Source organism: Grammomys surdaster, unplaced genomic scaffold, assembly GCF_004785775.1.
Source record: "Grammomys surdaster isolate TR1022 unplaced genomic scaffold, NIH_TR_1.0 125688, whole genome shotgun sequence".
Taxonomy (NCBI): Eukaryota; Metazoa; Chordata; class Mammalia; order Rodentia; family Muridae; genus Grammomys; species Grammomys surdaster.
Window position 1 is genome coordinate 633,915 of NW_021620524.1, and position 18,251 is coordinate 652,165.

Sequence of the window (18,251 nt, forward strand, 5' to 3'; positions counted from 1 at the left end):
CTCAACAAACCAACAAAACCCCAACAAATTACACGGCAAACATGATTTCCAAAGCTACCAGTTGAAAAAAAAAAAACTTCTTGTTACATAAAGAAGCAGGAGTGTGGGCTGGAGAGATGGCTCAGCGGTTAAGAGCACCTCTTCCAGAGGTCCTGAGTTCAAATCCCAGCAACCACATGGTGGCTCACAACCATCCGTAATGAGATTGGATGCCCTATTCTGGTGTGTCCGAAGACAGCGACAGTGTACTCATAAATAAAATAAATAAATAAATAAATAAATAAATAAATAAATGTTTAAGAAGCAGGAGTGACTCACCAAAGGAGCAAGCAAGATTTATGTACAGCGCTTGGTGCTAGACCATATGCTTGACATATGTCAGACCCTGGATTCAACTCTAACACACACACCTGCACGCAAACAGGAGCAGTACAACAAAAAGAATCCAACCCTGAACAAAGACCAGGTACTGGACTTACTACACAAAAACTTTAAACAATTTTCTTAGCAAAACACAGTGGATCATTTTTGCAGTCCCAGTACTTGGGAAGCTGAGGTAGGAGGATCACTGAGAGGATCACTCAAGGCTAGCCTGGGCTACACAGTGAGTTCCTGTCTCAAAAACAAAGGAGAACTGGCTCAGTGGTTAAGGGAGTGTGATAACCGAAAGGATCAGAGTTCAGGTCCAGCAAGGAAACTGTGAATGGTTCACAACCAACTACAACTCCAGTTCCAGGCTATGATCCCTCTGGCCTCCCTCAGAACATGCACTCGCATGCACATACAGACACAATACAAAAACCTTTAAACAAAATAAATCTTTTAAAAAGAAAGAAACCCCAGTAGGGTAACTTACCCCTTTAATCTCAGCACTCAGGAGGCAGAAGTAGCTGGATTTGAGTTCAAGGAATAGCCTTGAACTATAGAGTATGAGAACACTCAGGACTACAGAGAAAGACCCTGCCTCCAAAAAAATTAAAAATAAATAAATAAATAAATAAATAAATAAATAAAAGTAGTGGGAGAGTGCACAGAGAACAGGATACTCTTATTCATCCTAGCACTCAGAAGGCAGAAGCAGGAGGATCACAGGAAGTGAGTAGACAGCCTGGTCTTCAAAGTTATAGATCAGCTGGGGCTACACAAAGACTGTTTCTAAACAAACCAAAAAAGAATATTTTTATCATTGAGAAGCTAAGTTCAACTTTCTAGTATTCTGTCTAAACTCTACCCCACAGTTACCTGGCAACAGCCAGGTAAGCCTGCCCATTATAAAAGGGGCTTCTTCCCCCCCCCCTTACCCTCTTGCTCTCTTAATCTCTTCATCTCTTGCCTGTAGCTTCTTTCTGTCCCCTACCCCTTCCCTTCCCCTTCTCTCCACGTGGTCATGGCCGGCCTCTACTTCTCTGTGTGCGCCTCTCATGCGTGTTCTCTCCCTCTCCCTCTCCCTCTCCCCCTCCCTCTCCCCCTCCCCCTCCCCCTCTCCCTCTGTGTGTGTGTGTGTGTGTGTATGTCTCTGTTTCTCTGTCTCTCTCTCTCTCACCCTCCTGGCTCCCCTCGCCATGCCCTGAATAAACTCTATTCTATGCTATACTGTAGTGCGGCTGATCCCTCAGGGGGAAAAGATGCCTCAGCATGAGCCCACTAAGACATCCCCTTCCCCCACACCTTTCCACACACCCACAGAACATACTCTTTATCTCTTTATCTTTTTATAAACACGACATTGGTGCTGTGACTCGGATATGAAGACTCGGGGAACCGTGAGACCCGCCAACCACTGGCAGCCCAGGCTGCCGTCACCGACCGTGTGAATTTCCACCGCTGCTACAAAACTTCCACCATGTGAGCTGTGCCGCAGTGGCCCCCACATGGTGCTCTGCCAGGTGGGCTGGGCAGCCAGACAGGCCTGGCCTACACAGACCTCACGGTTCCACCTTTCCTGATACCATACTGCACAAGCCCACAAACACACACCTGCGTATTAATTGGTAAGGAGCTTCCAATTGGCGGGAGGGACCCTGGACGCCCACATAGGGCCTGGCCAGCCTTCCCTGGGCTAAGGGGTTGGCTTTTCATTGCGCCAGTCCATATGACTGGCCTCTAGCTGACCTACGACTTAGGATATTGGCCGTTGGGTGATTTCTCCCTCAAAAGTAGTTCACAGTCCCCAAAAAGCTCTTGCAGCTGCCAGAAATCCTGGTATCAGGTGGGCTACTTTCTGGAGAGCTCCGGGACTTCCGCCAAGGCCCCTAGATATTCTCATGATGACCTAATATCTAGGCTGTTAGCCTGATTTCATTGCCAGCTTTTCTTTCGGGACACCGATAGAATAGCTCCAGTAACAGCCCCCATCACCCAATGGACACCACATTGTCTTTGACTGCACCCACAGACACCCCACTGGGTTGTCTACTGAAAAACCTCAAATCTCTAAAATTAACGCCTGATTTGAGGCCTTCCAAACTGATATACCTCTGCAGTAAGGTCTTGATTCGATATCCTCTAGATAATGGACTAAAGTGGCCACTTCATGGCACGCTAGACCCAGTCATTTTAAAGGGTCTTAACACATACTGCCAGCAGTCTGGTAAATGGAAAAAAATTCCCTATATCCAAACATTTATCTACCTTCGCTCTAATCCTTCTGTGTGTTCTACCTGTTCCCCCATTCCCCACTGGTCAGAGTAACCATCCACATGGTCCCAGGAAAGATTTTTTGAGCTAGAAGCTAACCCTGTGCTTCCCTGACCTTCATTCTAGGACTCCCTTCCCCTCTTTGCCTCCTCTGCGGCGGGTCAGCCGGTTTGCCTGGAAAGCAGTGGTCCAGGACCCTGCTTGCTCCCTTCCCCCTTTCGCCTCCTCTGCGGCCGGTCAGCTGGTTTGCCTGGAAAGCAGCGGGTCTGGGACCTGGCTTGCTCCCTTCCCCTCTGTGGTTCTTAGCTATGCTCTGGGTCTTCTCCTTGCATCCTGTCAGGGACCCTCTCTGAGACTTGCTTCCCCACATGTGCAACCACCTGCACAAAGGGCTTGGCTGCCCGAGCATGCTAGGGAGGCTCTCCTTCTCCCTCTCTGCCCGGGACCTGTAAAGTGGGTGTTAGCAGTGCCTTCCGCCACAAAACAACTAACATGAACATTGCTGTGAAATGGGACACGCTTGCTTTTCCTTGTCCACTGTAGCCACCAGAGACACTAGGCAGTGACTTCCAGCCGCTAGTAGGAAGTCCCGCCCTGTCGTTGCCGCCCGCAGACCTAACCCACAGCACCTGTGGCTCACAGCCCCAACCTGCCAGCTGTATGACCATATGCCACTGTTGACAGCTTTCTTATTCTGGTCCTAGCCAAATGTTTCTTTGCTAATACAAAAATGTACTTTTCTCTACCTACACAACCCGCCAAAGTTACTTAAGACAGGATAGGAAAGGCTCTGTCTTAATAGATTTTTACTACTGCTATTAAATTCTATTTAGTTACAACCAATCCTTATGGCTCTCAATCTTGTCAGAAGTCTCCTAATAGTATACTTAAGTCTATGGCCAACAGAATTCCAAAAGCCTCTAACAGTTGACCCAAGATGGTTTCAGAAGACTTGGACACTGGACTCCTAGAAGATACAGCCTGGATTGTATGCGAACAAACGCAGTGGGCTAAACTGGATACTCTGAGTCAAATGACTTAGCTAAGTCAAACCAAGGTAAGTCATTTCTCATGTCACGCGTATCCATTCCACAGAAAAAAGCCCTGCGTCTTCTACACTTGGAAGCCAAACTGACTTCACCCAAGAGACTATGAAAACCATGGGAACTGTTGGCTAGTGGACTCTTGTCATTTTTTAAAATATATAACTGGTAGATTATTGTTTACTAACACAACTAGTTAGACAGCATCCTGTAAGAAACAGGGAAGGGAGGGAGAAGTTGTTAAGCTACCATGTCACTAAACTCAGGGTGGTCCAGTTAGGATAGTGCACAGAACTGGAAAAGGCATGGTTTGGTAGGATATGCTCCAGTTTGGACACTCAGGAGTGTCTCCTCAGGGCTCTTCCGAGGACAATCACCAGAATGAATAGAACAATAAACAAAGACCACCACACCCTACTCCTAGCCCAAGCCGTGAAGATGGAATCTAGGTCAGACAGGAGACAGAGTCTCACATAATCTGTGGGAGAAGCAAAAGCAAGCACTACAGGGAAGGCCAGGTCCCTCTGTCTACCATCAAAAGAGGATCAACAGCATGTTGGCTTTGTTCCTCTAACAGACGAATAATGGTTTTCCAGTACCTCCATGAGTTCAACACCCTGATACACAATTTTACTTAAGAAACCGCGTGTACATGTGCCCCAGCTTCTATAGTATCAGCCGTCTTTAGCTTTAACCCAGATACTATGAAAACAAAAGCCACTTTGTATTGTCCATCATCAACCAAAACAGGAATAGGTGGCTGGGAAGCCCACATCAACAGCACCAAATCAAGAGAGGCATAGGCAGGCAGATCTCTTGAGTTTGGGGTCAGCCTGGTCTGCATAATGAGACCCCATCAAGGGCACTCAATGGTAGAATACTTATTTAACATAAGTAAGGCCATGGGTTTGACTCCCCAGATTCCCCAAAAGTGGAAGTAATTATAGTCAAGTGTGAATTTCCTGGAACATTTCTGTCTTGTTCTACAACATTCATCAAACTCCAGGGTTTTCTGGTGTTTTGCTTGTAGGTGTGTTTGTGAATCATGTGCATGCCTGGTGCCCAGAGCCAGAAAAGGGCATTGCACCCTTGGAGCTGAGATTATAGTCAGTTGTAGGTGTTGGATCACCTGAGCTGGGTCTTCTGCAAGAGGAGCAAGTGTTTGTAACTGCTAAGCCATTTTCTCTAGTTGACTCCCAAGTTGTGTTAAGATTTTTTTTTTTTTTTTGAGACAGTGTCTCACTGGCTGGCCTGTAACTCTAGATCAGGCAGGCCTTTAACTCAGAGATCTGTGTCTGCCTGTTCCCAAGTGCTGAGATTAAAGGCCAGTCTTAAGATTTATTTTTATGTATGTGTCTGTGCGTGGGTGCTATAAATCGAATTCAAGTCCTCTGTAAGAGCAGCCCGTGCTCTTAACTGCTGAATATCTCTGCATTCCCTAAAAGTCAAGTTTTACAAGCCTATGTCAACCAGTGTTTAATTCTAGCACTCGAGAGGCAGAGGCAAGTAGATCTGAGTAAGAAGCCAGCATGATCTACGAAGTGAGTTCCAGGACAGCCAAGGCTACAGAGAAACCCATCTCAGAAAACAAAAGTAAACCAAAAAGCTCATCAGGTGAGCTTCACTTGATGGCTCAACAGGTGGAGCCACTGGCTGCCAAAAATGGCAACTCTAGTTTTTTTGTTTTTTTTTTTTTTGAGACAGGATTTCTCTGTGTAGCCCTGACTGTCCTGGAACTCACTCTGTAGACCAGGCTGGCCTCAAACTCAGAAATTTGACTGCCTCTGCCTCCCAAGTGCCGGGATTAAAGGCATGCACCACCACTGCCCAGCTCCACCCAAATTCTATCTCTGCAACTCCTATAGGAGAGAACCAACTCCCATTGGTTGTCCTTTGACCTATATGTGATCACCCCCTCTGACCTATAACACTGTGTACATACTGATAAATGCACTGAATACATACCTTTTTTTTGGGGGGGGGGGGGAGTCGAGACAGGGTTTCTCTGTATAGCCCTGGCTGTCCTGGAACTCACTCTGTAGACCAGGCTGGCCTCGAACTCAGAAATCCACCTGCCTCTGCCTCCCAAGTGCTGGGATTAAAGGTGTGTGCCACCACTGCCCGGCCATACTTATTTTTTAAAGCTTACATTGAACAATTCACTAGCAAATACCGGGGAAGTCACAGTTCTAAGAAGACAACCTGAAGAGGAGCCATCTAGGCTACAGAATGGTTATTTAGGTGTATTTAGGATAAACTTCAGTAAAAGAGTAGGAATAGTAGACAAATACTCATTAAAAAGCCAGGATGGACAGCTAACCTTTAAGCCACATATTTCCACACTAAGCTCAGATTGTCATGAAAATGATCCCTCTAACAATTTAGAAATGGCAAAACATAGAATTTTTACAACTCTTCTAGCTGTCTCTAGCAAACCTGTTTACATTCTGTTTAAGAAAGAATCAGAAGACGCTTTGGTCTTGCAGCTGAGTGAGTCTCAGTGTCTTGGGTAACTATCACTTAGTATGGCTGTGGTAACTCTAATCCATATCTAACCACTCCAGTAAACCAGGGTGGCAAAGGTAGAACACCAGTTAAAGAACAAAACAAAACCCCAACCAGTGTTCACCCAACCCTTATTAACCATATAAATGTGTCTAGAGGACCATGAAAGTCAAAGAAGTACAAATGCACAGTGGACGAGCAACAGCTACCTCACCCCTGGAACAGCATCTGTCATTCAGAACACAGAAGGGCATTGCACTGAGAAGTCTGCTTTTTTTTTAATTCATTTTTTATATTCTTCAGGATATGAAAAATCTTTTAGCCGAGCAGTGGTGGCGCATGCCTTTAATCCCAGCACTTGGGAGGCAGAGACAGGCAGATTTCTGAGTTTGAGGCCAGCCTGGTCTACAGAGTGAGTTCCAGGACAGCCAGGGCTATACAGAGAAACCCTGCCACGAAAAACCAAAAAAAAAAAAAAAAAAAAAGAAAAGAAAAGAAAAGAAAAGAAAAGAAGAAAGAAAGAAAGAAAGAAAGAAAGAAAGAAAGAAAGAAAGAATCTTTTCCTAGTTTAATGTTTGGTGGTCCCACACAGAGCCTAAACACTTCCAGGCTCCTTTTCCTGGTTTAGAAAAGGCATATTCTGCTGAAAGCTATCAGGACTCTAGTCAGGTACCATTTATAAAAACACTCACCAACAAAACCCAACTGCTTGTTGGAGTTTGGGATTTTAGGTTTTTTTAGAACTGTACTAATATTTCCAAGCTACTGTGGCACCACCATTTGAAGCTTCAATATGACTACTACAACGTTTAACTCAACCTTGACCTTGGAGTCTTTTCAGATTCGCTATGAAGAAAATTCCCCCAAAAGATTCACCAAGCTCTCTCTTGTCCAGTCTGCTTAGACTTGTTGACAGAGGATCTTCAAGACTCAGTTCTCAGCTCTAGGGCCCAGGACCTTCCCCTCTGCCAGAAGGCCCACACCATGCATCAAACAGAAACCAGAGCAGCTTTTGTTACAGGCAGAAGCCAGAAGCTATTGTGGGGGCAAAATTGAAATGTCTCTCTCATAAGCCACATACAAACCCAGTTTGAACGGGAACTAAGGTCTTAAGGGAGTTGAGTGTGACCCTCAGATGTGCCTACAGTTGTGGCTATGTGAATGGAGTCACTTGGAGAATACAAAGATGGGAAGAGTTATGAAAGTCAGTTTAGAACTGAATTTAACCCATTCTTTCTTGCTGGTTAGTTAACACGGGTGAACCATGCTACTCTGCTGGGACAGAAGGCACAATACGTTGGTCTTAATTTATGTATACAAAGAGTTCTGGGCTTTTTTGTTTTTTCAAGACAAGGTTTCTCTGTGTAGCCCTGGCTGTCCTGGAACTCACTCTGTAGAGCAGGCTAGCCTCGAACTCAGAAATCTGCCTGCCTCTGTCTCCCAAGTGCTGGGATTAAAGGCATGCAAGTTCTGGGCTTTTTTTTTTTTAATTAATTTATACTCTTTTAGGTATGAACAATCTTTTGTTAATTTAATGCTTGCAATTTTTAAGAAATATCTGGGATCTGAACATAGGTCAGTGACTTCAGTACATGTTTACTTTTGTATTTAACCCAAGAGGTGCCAACAAGTCTCAGGAAGTCTAGGCTGTGAGACAAAATTCATTAAATTTAGGAGACTACTGGCATTGTGTGGTACGTGCCTTTTATGCCATCACTAGATGGTAGAGGCCTAAAGATCTTTGAGTCTAAGGCTAGCACCGTCTATATAGAGTTACAGGTCAGCCAAAGCTATGTAGTAAGACCCTGCCTCAAAAGAGGGAGGGAAGAATGAGCAGAGAGGGGGAAGGGGAAGAGGAAAAAGAGGGAGGAAGGGAGGATGGGAGACTAAGAGACTGAGAATAAATGAACACTAGGTAGTATGGTTAGGTGTTATAATTAGGTATTATGAAGTGCTGGTTAGGGTCACTATTGCTATGATGAAACACCATGACCAAAGCAACTTAGGAAGGGAAGAGTTTATTTGGCTTATGCTTCCATATCACAGTTCATCATCAAAGTCAGGACAGGAACTCAAGCAAGGCAGGAACCTGGAGGAGCTGACACAGAGACCATGGAGGGGTGCTGCTTTCTGGCTTGCTCCTCGTGGCTTGCTCAGCCTGCTTTCTTATAGAATCCAGGATTACCAGCCCAGCGATTACTCCACCCACAATAGGTTGAACCCTCTCCCAACAATCACTAATTAAGAAAATGCCCTATAGTCTTGCCTAAATACATAAATATCAACTGATACGAGGCAACTATGCTGTGCCATTTCTAGGGATCTCAAGTCTATTTGGGATTTGGTGCCGACTCTGGGAGACTAGAGAAAAAGCTGTGTGAGAAGAGGAATGAGAACTCAAGATGCTAACGACAACAGATCACAACGCTCCATGGACAGCTAGGAAGCCTCTTGCTTTCTAAACTAGGTAATGCGAGGGACCGCTGTCAGGTTGCTGTGAGAGCAGTGTATGACCAACCACTCTTCCATACCCTAAGCTGCTGTGCCTCCTGGAAAACAACAGACGGCTTCCAAAGCTCCAAGAGCAAGCTCAGTTTCAAATGTACCTCCTCCTCATGGGCCTCAAGTATGTATAAACATAGACATGAATTTAAGAAACACAAATAAAAAGAAATTTAGAGACTGACAGAAGCCAAGGGGGACAATCACAGCACTATCAGACTAGATTCCAGATTTACTGGGATCCCATAGGAAAGAATAAGTCCTGATTCTCCACCTACTAGGAAACAGGAAAGTGGCTCACAAAGTAAAAATGGAGAAAGCAGCACCTTATACTGGAAACTGGAGAAACAAGACCTAAGTACAAAAGGAAACGGGGAACTTAAAAAGCCCCAAGGCCAGTAAGAGACAAAGGAGAGAATCCTTACAGAAAGAACACACGAGATGCAAGGGTTACAGACCCAAGGACCGCTCTGCGGCAGTCCTGCTGGTCTCCAACCTCCAGCAAACCAACGCTAGGATTATGATCTCTCCATTCCAATTTTTAGAAGCCATTCTCTGAGGAGCAGTAGTGCACATCTTCATCAATGCTCATCCTGGAGAACTGTCTAGCATCAGGGTAGGAGCACTAAAACAAGATCCCTCACGGGCAGTTCTACATCTTCCTGGCACTGTCCTGGGAGACCCAGCCTCCAGCAAGCACGAATCAAATTCTTATGACCATTCCTATCCTCTAGAAAGACAATCAGAACCAGGCAGGATGGCACATGCCTGTAATCCCAGCATTCAAGAAGTAGATGCAGAATGATCACCACAAATTCAAAGCCAGCTTGAGCTACCTAGACAGAGATCCTATCTCAGAAGTCAAAGCAAATTAAAACCAACCAACCAACCAAAAAGACACCTAGAAACTGCTGTTTTCTCTCTAAAGAATAGAGCAGTGTAATTTAAAAACCAGTAGCTCCTTTCTCCCCTAACAGAAGAGTAAACTGTAAACTGTAAAATTGTTAAATGTAAACAAGCTTAAAAAAGGAAAAGCAGGGCTGGAGAGATGAGCAGTTAAGAGCACTGGCTGCTCTTCCAAAGGACCCAGATTCAATTCCTTGCACCCACATGGCAGTTCACAAACCTCTCTAACTCCAGTCACAGGGAATCCAACGTCCCTTCTAGCCCCCCGTGGGCACAAGGCATGTGGTATACATATATGTGTGTATGCAAAACATCCTATGCATGTAAAATAAATAAGATTTTAAAAAGGAAAAGAGAAAAACATCACCAAAGGTGTAAGGCTAATGAACACACAGGCCTCAAAGCCGATGCTACACACAGCAGTCCTCTACTGTCCCTACTCTCTGGATCTAGTGCTGCCAAGCTGGAAGATGGGACAGAGTCAACAGTGGTGCCCGCTGTGTGCACAAGCCTCACGGCCCCTCAGGACCAAGTTCCAAGCACTAAGCTGAAGTCTGTGATGACCAAAACAAATGAGGCCTCAGGTTTGTGTCCTAACTGGGACACAAATACAATACAATTGTGTTGTGATGTAGACACTTATTCTAATCATAGAGGGAACAAAACCAGAAAAGTTAAGTGTGCTGGAATGTAGGTACCATCTATCCAGGAAGCAGTACTTGCTGTCAGCCAGCAGTTATTGCAAATGACTATCTAAGTAACAAAGACACAGGCAGATCTCTGTGAATTCAAGGCTAGCATGGTCTACCAAGTAAGTTCCAGGATAGCCAGCAGCCAGGGATAAGTAAAGAGAGCTGTCTCAAAGTTAAAAATCGATGGCTCAGCAGGAAGAGGACCTGACATGGAACCTGTTGACCTGAGTCCCATCCCCAGAATCTACATGTTAGGAAGGACTTCCACAAACTGTACTGACTGCTCATGCACAGGACAGATGGATGGACACACACATACAAAGAGAAGATATATAAATGCTTTCTTTTAAAAACTGCAGCAAGGCTGGTGGGGATGGTGCAGACCTTTAACCCCAGCACTCAGGAAGCAGAGGCAGGTGGATCGCTGTAAGTTTGAGGCCATCCTGGTCTACAGAGTTCTACAACAGCCAAGGCTACACAGAAAAACCTAGTCCTGAAATAGACAGATGGATGAAAGGACGGACAGATGGCCGATAAAAATTTTAAGAGCTGGGGCCAGGAGATGGTGTAGCAGATTAACAACTTGCAGTGGCAAGCCCAAAACAGTACTTTCACTTGAAATCCCAGCACCCCTAAGGTGAGACGGGAGGTGGAGGCAGAAGAATCACCCAGAAGCTCACAGGCTAGACTGAATCGTGCAGAATAGTGGAACAAGAGAATTCTACCTTAATAAGATAGAGAAAAGGAGAATCAACTCCTGAAATTGTACTCTGACCTCCATATACATGTAATGGCATTATTCATGCATGTGCCCATGCTTACACACACAAAAAAGGAAATTCTTTAAAATGTTAAAAATGTGAATTACTTAAATAGAAGACAGCCTACACTATCAAGTAAACATTAAAATGAACAGTGGGCAGGTCAGTCAGGATCCCACATAGTAGAAATGATTCCTGCCACTGTTCTCTGACCTCCGCGTGTGTACTGTGGCACATGTACATGGACATATACATACACAAAGAGAGCATGATGGGACACACGTTTAAGGCCAGTACTCAGGACACAGAGGCAGGCAGGTTCTATAAATCTCAGGCCAACATGGTCTATGATTTACACAGCAATTTCCAGGGCAGCCAGGGCTACATACTGAGACCATGTTTCAAAAAAACAAATATAACAACATCATCAAAAGACACAAGTATAGAGGTGTCTGTGGCAGGGAACTGTGTCTCACCACTAGAGTGTCAAACAAAGCCCTGGGCTGGCAATGTGTTCTCAACAAAGGCAAGTGCTAATTCTAGAGTGACTGCCCCCAGTGTCCACAACCAGTAATAAGATGCACAACTGTGCTGAGTGAGTTGCACATGGACCTTGAGGGCAAGTCATGAAAGGCAACTACTGGCACAACAGAGCAGAGTGTACATAGCAGAGCAGAGTGTACACAGCAGAGCAGAGTGTACACACTAGAGCAGTGTATGCAGCAGATCCTAGTCCTGAGTCCAGGCTTTTATCTGCTCAGCTAATCAAGAGTTGCTAAGCAAGGTCATCTCAAGCAACCCTCACAACCCTGGTGAACAGACACCAAGCCTTGCTGGGTGTGTGTGTGTGTGTGTGTGTGTGTGTGTGTGTGTGTGTGTGTGTTCTGATCAGCTCTGCTTGGGTCCTTTCCATCGGGGAACTATTCTCTAGCTCACACTTGTCATTCTGCCTTTAGGCAAGCAGGGTCTTTGCTGCAAACCTGCTGATGTACAAAGTTTCTAACTCTAATCTTACCTCTCCATCCTTTCATGACCCTCTCCCCATAAAAGTTATGGTCCCACCCACACCTGACAGCTGCTTCTTATTTTTCCATTACTGATACTAGTATCGTCTGAGAACCAACACATTAGGGGTTGACAGGTCACTAAGAGTCCCCTCCACTCATCTGACAAGCTGCAGAAGCCACTGACTGAACATCTGCAGGCTCTCTCCAGTTTCCCCTGACTTATAGAACAAGTCTCTAAATATGACCCTACTAAATACAAATCTTCAAGTCAAAATCTATGTGAGGAGTCTGGCCACATCATGAAGCACTGCAGAGAGCCAGTTAAATCAGTCTGAGATGGGAATAGGGGTCACTTCTCTTAACAAGAATAATTTATTTTGCATATTAGATAGATGAGGCAGCTAATCATGGTGATACACACCTGTAATCCTACCCCTAGAAAAGGTAAGACAGGAAAACCACAGGGTTAAGACACTGGCCTAAGCTACACAGTGAGACCATCTCAAAAAAAATTACTTTTAGGCAATAATAAAATCAATTCTGTTTATGATGGCCATTAGTCTAGACTCTGATTAAAATTATGGACTTGGGGCTGAAGAGGTAGCTTGGCAGCTAAAAGTACCAGATACAGAGGACCTGGGTTTGGGTCTCACACAGCAGCTCACAATGTCTGTAACTGAGTTCCAGGGGATTCAACACCCTCTTCCAGCCTCTGACAGCACTAGGCATGCCAGTGGTACACAGACACGTGAGAGTAAAACACTCATATAGATAAAATTAATTACATAACTGACATCTTCAAAGTATAAAAACAACCATTAAGCTCAGCATGGTAGTACATGTCTTTAATCCCAGCACTCGGGAAGCAGTCAGTGAGTTCCAGGCCAATGTAGAAAGACTGTCTCACGTACATACACACATGCATGCATGCGTACATACATGAATGAATGAATGAGCAAGCTGCTTATCTGAGGGCTGGGGATGGGAAGCTGGAATGCTAGCTCAGTGGTTAGGCAAATGTACTGCTGTTGGAGAAGATCTAAGTTTGGTTCCCAACACCCATGTCAGCTCACAACCACTGTAACTCCAGCTCTGAAAGACCTGGCATCATCCCTACTCACATACTTATGTGTATCTTAAAAAGATTTTTAAAAGTTGCTTATTTTTGAAAAAAAAAAAAAAAACATTTGCTAATTTGATGTTATATTTAATTTTGCTACCATGACAACAACAGGAACAAACTCAAACTTTCTGGTCCCACTGATTTCTTTTCTTTTCTCCATTTTGTTTTTCGAAACAAGGGTTTCTCTGTGTGGCCTTGGCTGTCCTGAAACTCACTCTGTAGACCAGGCTGGCCTTGAACTCAGAGATCCACCTGCCTCTGCTCCTGAGTGCTGAGATTACAGGTATGTGCCACTACAGCCTGGTTACCCACTGGGTTCTTAAAACTTTTGTCTTAGGCACTAAACTTAGTCACTGGATAGCAAAGGGCCCTGTACTCTAAGAAGGCTTTCTTCACTGACTGTATAGTACTTTTCTGTTGCTATGATGAAATACCATACAGAAGAAGTCTTACAGAAAAGTTTATTTTGGCATATCCTTATCTAGGGGGATAAAAATTCATTCTGGTGGAGGGCATAGTAGCAAGAAGCTAAGAGATCAGATCTTGAACCATGAGTTTGAAGGGGGGGGGCACAAAACAAAACTAGGAGAGGCTTTTTATTTGAAAACCTACCCTTGTGACATACTCCTGCAAGGCACACTTCCTCAACTTTCCTAAACAGCACACCAACTGGGAACCAAATATCCAACTATCTAAGCCCACGGGGGACATTTTCACTAAAGTGAAAGCAATGTTTCACCAAGTCCAGACAAACCCACACCTGCACCTTGCACACCCTCCCCTCTAAGATCCTTCCCCAGCCTGGATTCCATCTACTCCAGCGCCAGATTACAGGCTCATTCCAAGGTTGGAGGGTTCCTCCTCCTGCCCACCTTCGGGAGATGCTACAGATCCCAGTTTAGGAGCACCAGGGTCTCAAAAAAAAGTTAACTTCCCTTATATACGGCTTTGCATACTTGGCTGAGTATACAAAAACAAGGATCTGTAAAATCATGTAGATTTTTGTTTTGGAAAATATACATGCCAGGCTGGAGAGATGGCTCAGTGGTTAGGAGCACTGACTGCTCTTCCAGAGGTCCTGAGATTGATTCCCAGCAACTACATGGTGGCTCACAACCATCTGTAATGGGATCTGATGCCCACTTCTGGTGTGTCTGAAGACAGCTACAGTGTACTCATATACATAAAATAAATAAAACTAAAAAAGAAAGAAAAGAAAGTACAGATGTCCCTGTTGTCACATTTACCGAGTCCCAAGTACACATCCACAGTGGCCACTGGGCTCACCAGCCACTGCAAAGATATCTGTACTGTTCCAGCCATAGTTACTACAGATACTCACCAAAGCTAGGATAGTCCTACCCAAATATGTATGCCAAATCCATACAGATAAACTATTTCAAAATCACACTTTAAAACAAAACTATTGTATTTCATATCCTTCCAAATTACCTTTGAATTCTGTTTTCTTAGGCAGGGTGGCACTTGTAGACCTGGCTAGCCTGGAACTCAAGAGATCCTCCCGCCTCTTCCTCCCAAATGTTGGGTGGGATTAAAGACTATGCACTAAGATGATAGCACTTCTTTGAATTTTTAAAGCTACAAAATGCAAACATATAAAAACTGGAACTAGGATAAAATTGTGATGGTTGAAATACAAGACCAACCACCAGGGTAGTGGTACACACCCTTAATCCCACCCAGCACTCTGGAGGCAGAGGTAGGCAGATCTCTGTGAGTTCAAGGCCAGACTGATCTATAGAGCCAGAGACAGTTCCAGGTCACCAAAGGCTACACAGAGATACCCTGTCTCCAAAAACAAAACAAAACAAATACAAGGCCAGCCATAGACAGAAACATTAAGAATACTTCCAAGCAGACTGAGTCAGTCATGGTAGCTTATAGATCCCAGCACGCAGGGTTAGTGGATGCTGGACAGTGGTGGCACATATGTTGAATCCCAGCACTCAGAGGCAGATCTGAGTGAGGCTAGCCTGGTCTACAGATCAAGTTCCAAGGCAGCAAGGCTACACAGAGAAACCCCGTCTTCAGAGGAAAAGAAAAAGCTGGGGTGGGAGATTCAACAAAGAGTTCAAGGTCAAGTTTACCTAGACTACTGAGGAAGCAATGTATCTGGAAACAAAATAACAAGAGTATTCACACCAGCTGTACTGTATCCCAGTTCCTAGGTGGAGGCAGTAAGGTCTCCAGTTCAAGGTCACCTTGTCATAGTTAAACTGTCTCAAAGTTATTTCGGCCTCAGCATAATTCTTCCATTATACACTCCTTTAAGTGTGTGTGCAAGTACCTATGTGTTTGTTTAAACTTAAAAAGATTTGGGGTGGCCACAGTGTTGGTTCTGTGGATAAGAGCATTGGCTATTCTTCCAAAGGACCCAGGTTCAATTCCCAGGACCCACATGGTAGCTCAAAACTGTGTAACTCCAGCTCCAAAGAATCCGAAATCCTCTTCAGGCCTGTGAAGGCACCAGGCACACATGTGGTACACAGGAACACACTGGGAGCTGGACAGATGGCTCCTCAGTTAAGGACATGTGCTTCTTCAGAAGAGCTAAGTTTGGCTCCCAGCACCTATGTCCAATGGTTCGTAACTACCTTTAACTGCAGCTACAGAGGCAGCCTGTGATGCCTCTGACGACACCTACTTCACATGTACACACCAACACAGACACACACTCATGAGTTTTTATCTAAGGTTTTAATTTAATTTGAAATTTAAAAATAACAATAAGAAATGACTTGTAGGCCAGCAAGACAGCTTACTCGTAAGGTCTCATGCTGCCACATCTGATGATCTGAGTCTGATACCCAGGACGCACACAGCAGAAAGAAAGAACTGACTCCAGCAAGTTGTCCTCTGGCCTCCATGTGTGTACTGTAGCGAATGCAAGCAAGGCACGGGTATAAACAAATGTAATTTTACTTATTATTTTACTTAATTATTTAGTTATTTTGAGGCAAGGGTTAGCCCTGACTAGCCTGGAACTCTCTATGTAGACCAGGCTGTCCTTGAACTCATGGAGATCCACCTGCCTCTGCCTCCTAAGTGCTGGAATTAAAGGTCTGTACCACTACACCTGGCAACAAATGTAATTTTATTTTTTTTCTATTTTATGTGTATGAGTATTTGCCCACACAAATGTTTTGTGTACTATGTGCATGCCTGGTGATCACAGCATTCAGAAAAGGATATCTGATGCCTAAAGCTATAGTTACAAATGGTTTTGAGCTGTAATGTGGATGCTGCAAACTGAAGCCAAGCCCTCTGCAAGAGCAACAAGTGCTATTAACCAGAGACTGTTCGTATTTTTAAAATAAAAAATAAATAAGTAAATAAATAAGTGAACTTTGTAGGCGAGCACAGTGGTGCATGCTGGGACACCCTCACAGTGGTGCATGCTGGGACACCCTCCCAATGCTAAGAAATATGGAGAACACACACATCAAACCTAAGTTACAACCACAGCTTTTACCAGTATCTCCAAAAACTGAAAGCAATTAAAAACTTCAGTCTGTGGCAAAAGCTATACTAGCAATGATTTAGAAAGGAACTCCTGAGGAATAATTAGCATTTCCTGGAGAGCAAAGTTGTTTTTCAAGCACAGAAAATGATAAGTTTATCCAACCACAGAACCAAATTGAAATTGTTTTGTACCATGACTGACAGTTCCCTATGAGGCTCCCTTGTCACTCTACGCAATCTTGTTTTGAAGAACAACACTCTTTGTTCTGTTTTGTTGTTATTGCTGTTGTTGTTTTATGAGACAGGGTCTCGCCATGCAACCAAAACTGGTCTAGAGTTTGCTACACAGTCCGACCCAGCCTGGAACTCAAATGTCCTCTGCCTCAGCCTCCAGGGTGCTAGAATTACAGGCTGAAAGCACCACATCTGGCTAAAGATGCGTCTTAAAAATCACTCTGTTGAAATCAGTATCCAGTTTTCCCATATTTCTAAGTTTCTGGACAGGCTTTTAATCCTTCATGTATAGAGTTTTCAATTTTTAGGCTAAAAAACACTGGGGAAAGAGAACTGTTAGGCTTAAGGCGCTACCTCCACAAACTATCTTGCCACTGAAACGTGAACAACGAAAAAAAAAAGGTAACAGGTATCTATTCTTCATTTTAGATAGGTATTTTAGTTCAGGGCAGTTTTCCCACACACAGCTTAACATCTCCCTTAGGTGCTTCCTCCCTGATGGCTAGGCACAGAGCACCCATAAAACTTCCACCCACTAACGCTGGTGACGATGGCAGGGAGGGCCGAGGGTCGATGGCAGAAATGATGGTCTGTGTTCCGAGAGTCCTGTGTCAGGCTGGACAAAGGGCTGTGGGCTAGAATACCGGTGCATGAGACCTAGTAGTATGAGTGGGCCAGCGGGTTAAATACTCCGGGTGGAGCGCTGGGGGCTGTGGTCCCAGTTCTGGAAGTGGGGCATTAAACTAGGGTAGGTCAGGATCAGTCAGGTCTTGGTTACGGGTAGTGAACGGGTCCTGGTGGTGAGTCTAGCATTCCTGGCTCCTGGATAGCGGATCAGGATGCCTCCCTGACGGTGACCAGAAGGTCTGGTTCAGGGTCTGACACTGCTCATAGGAAGCTGAGGTGGGTCTTCTGAGTCCTGCCTGATGATGGGTCAGGGTCCCGCCCCTCCCTGGGGGTAGCTGCTGTGGGCCAGGGTCCCTCCCTGCTCGTGGGTAGCCACCGTGGGTCAGGTCCAGGCCGCAGCCCCCACCCGCCACTCACACGCGCGGCAGCTGCAGCGGCGGCGCCCCACGCCGCTGGAACACCCCGTCCACGAACACGCCGTTCTTGCCGAGACAGCGCAGGTAGAAGTCGCCGCCCGCGTCCGGCCGGGGCTGCGCGGGTTCCGGGGCGGCCGCGCTATGGCCGCCGCCCGGGGGCGTGAAGATCTCCAGGTGGCGCCGCGAGATGAAGCTCGAGTGGCCCATGCTCACATCTACGGAGCCCTGCGACGAGTTGCGCCCGATGGTCACCGAACGCTTCTTCATGAGGTACTCGAACTCGCGGCCTTCGAGCCGCGCCACGGCCCAGCCGCC

The 18,251-nt window shown here is 45.3% G+C and overlaps 1 protein-coding gene across 1 annotated transcript in view; it reads right to left on the minus strand.

Moving 5' to 3' along the window:
- The window catches only part of Foxk2 (forkhead box K2), a 56,348-nt gene that overhangs the window by 34,628 nt on the left and 3,469 nt on the right, over positions 1-18,251 (minus strand). The window contains exon 3 of the mRNA XM_028787905.1: positions 17,938-18,251. Coding sequence (XP_028643738.1) covers positions 17,938-18,251 — 314 coding nt within the window. The remainder of the gene's footprint in view (positions 1-17,937) is intronic.